Genomic DNA, 923 nt, shown 5'->3' with positions numbered 1-923 from the left:
TTATATGTCTAGGTAAATCCGATGGCGCAGTGAACCTCTTCGGGCATGTTTCGCATTTGAACCGCTTTTCACCTGCATGAGTCGAACGCTCCGGATGCTTTCTTTTGATGTTACCTTTGTTTCCTTTGGATTGTTTCCTTTCAATTGTTTGGATGTTGGACGTTTCATTTTGATACCTCGCACGCCAGATTTTCTTCGGCATATTTCCTATACTTGTTTGTTCTCTTCTCACTTCTTGAATTGGTGCGTTCAACGAGCTTGCGTCATTCTGATCAATTTCGTTGAATTCTATTTGTTCCTCTCTCACATAAGGCGCTGCTAGAGCTGATGGTCCAATCCGTCGTTCATACATTCCTGACATTGACAAACCTAACGGTTCCTTTTGTGGTTCCTCAAATTATATGAAGTTATCAAGTTTGAACTGCGCGAAAATTTTAAAACTTTGAAAATATTGCAGCGTTATCTTCTATTCTTTAACTTTAAATGAACTTACGATAGTTTGAGTGTCACTCAGTTGGAAGAGGACGAAAATGATACAGATGAAATGCATGTTGATGAGAGTAATTTCTTGCCAATTCTGAAAAAATATTCAAATTTATTAGTATGCTGAATGATTGCTTATAAGAAACAACACCGAGTACATACTTTTCTAAATATATTAGCGCTGAAAATGAAATTGGTGCGCATTCATTACTTGCATTATTTTTATTGTTTCCTCAAACACAATGAATTAATTCATACTAGAGATTTGGGGGCAGATATTGTTTATATATTATTTATATTTTTCGTCAGATTTATTTATACATTAATCGTGGAGTCCTAAAAATTCGTAACCAAAACATTGAAGAGTAACTGACATTGTTTGTCGAAATAAATGAATAGAACTAAGTTAAAATTTAAGAGAAGACAGTCTAGCAAGTACC

The 923-nt window shown here is 34.9% G+C and overlaps 1 protein-coding gene across 1 annotated transcript; it reads right to left on the bottom strand.

Annotated features, from left to right (window-relative positions):
- LOAG_19244 (zinc finger protein) lies at positions 1-361 on the bottom strand (the record flags this gene model as incomplete). The annotated part of the gene is made up of 1 exon (XM_020451896.1): positions 1-361. A coding segment is annotated over one exon (361 nt), but the record flags the coding sequence as incomplete, so codon positions are not given.
- Between the last annotated feature and the right edge of the window lie 562 nt (positions 362-923).

This window comes from Loa loa (assembly GCF_000183805.2).
Source record: "Loa loa unplaced genomic scaffold supercont3.3745, whole genome shotgun sequence".
NCBI lineage: Eukaryota > Metazoa > Nematoda > Chromadorea > Rhabditida > Onchocercidae > Loa > Loa loa.
The sequence above is the reverse complement of the archived record's forward strand: the minus strand, read 5'-3'. Positions and strand labels throughout refer to the sequence as shown.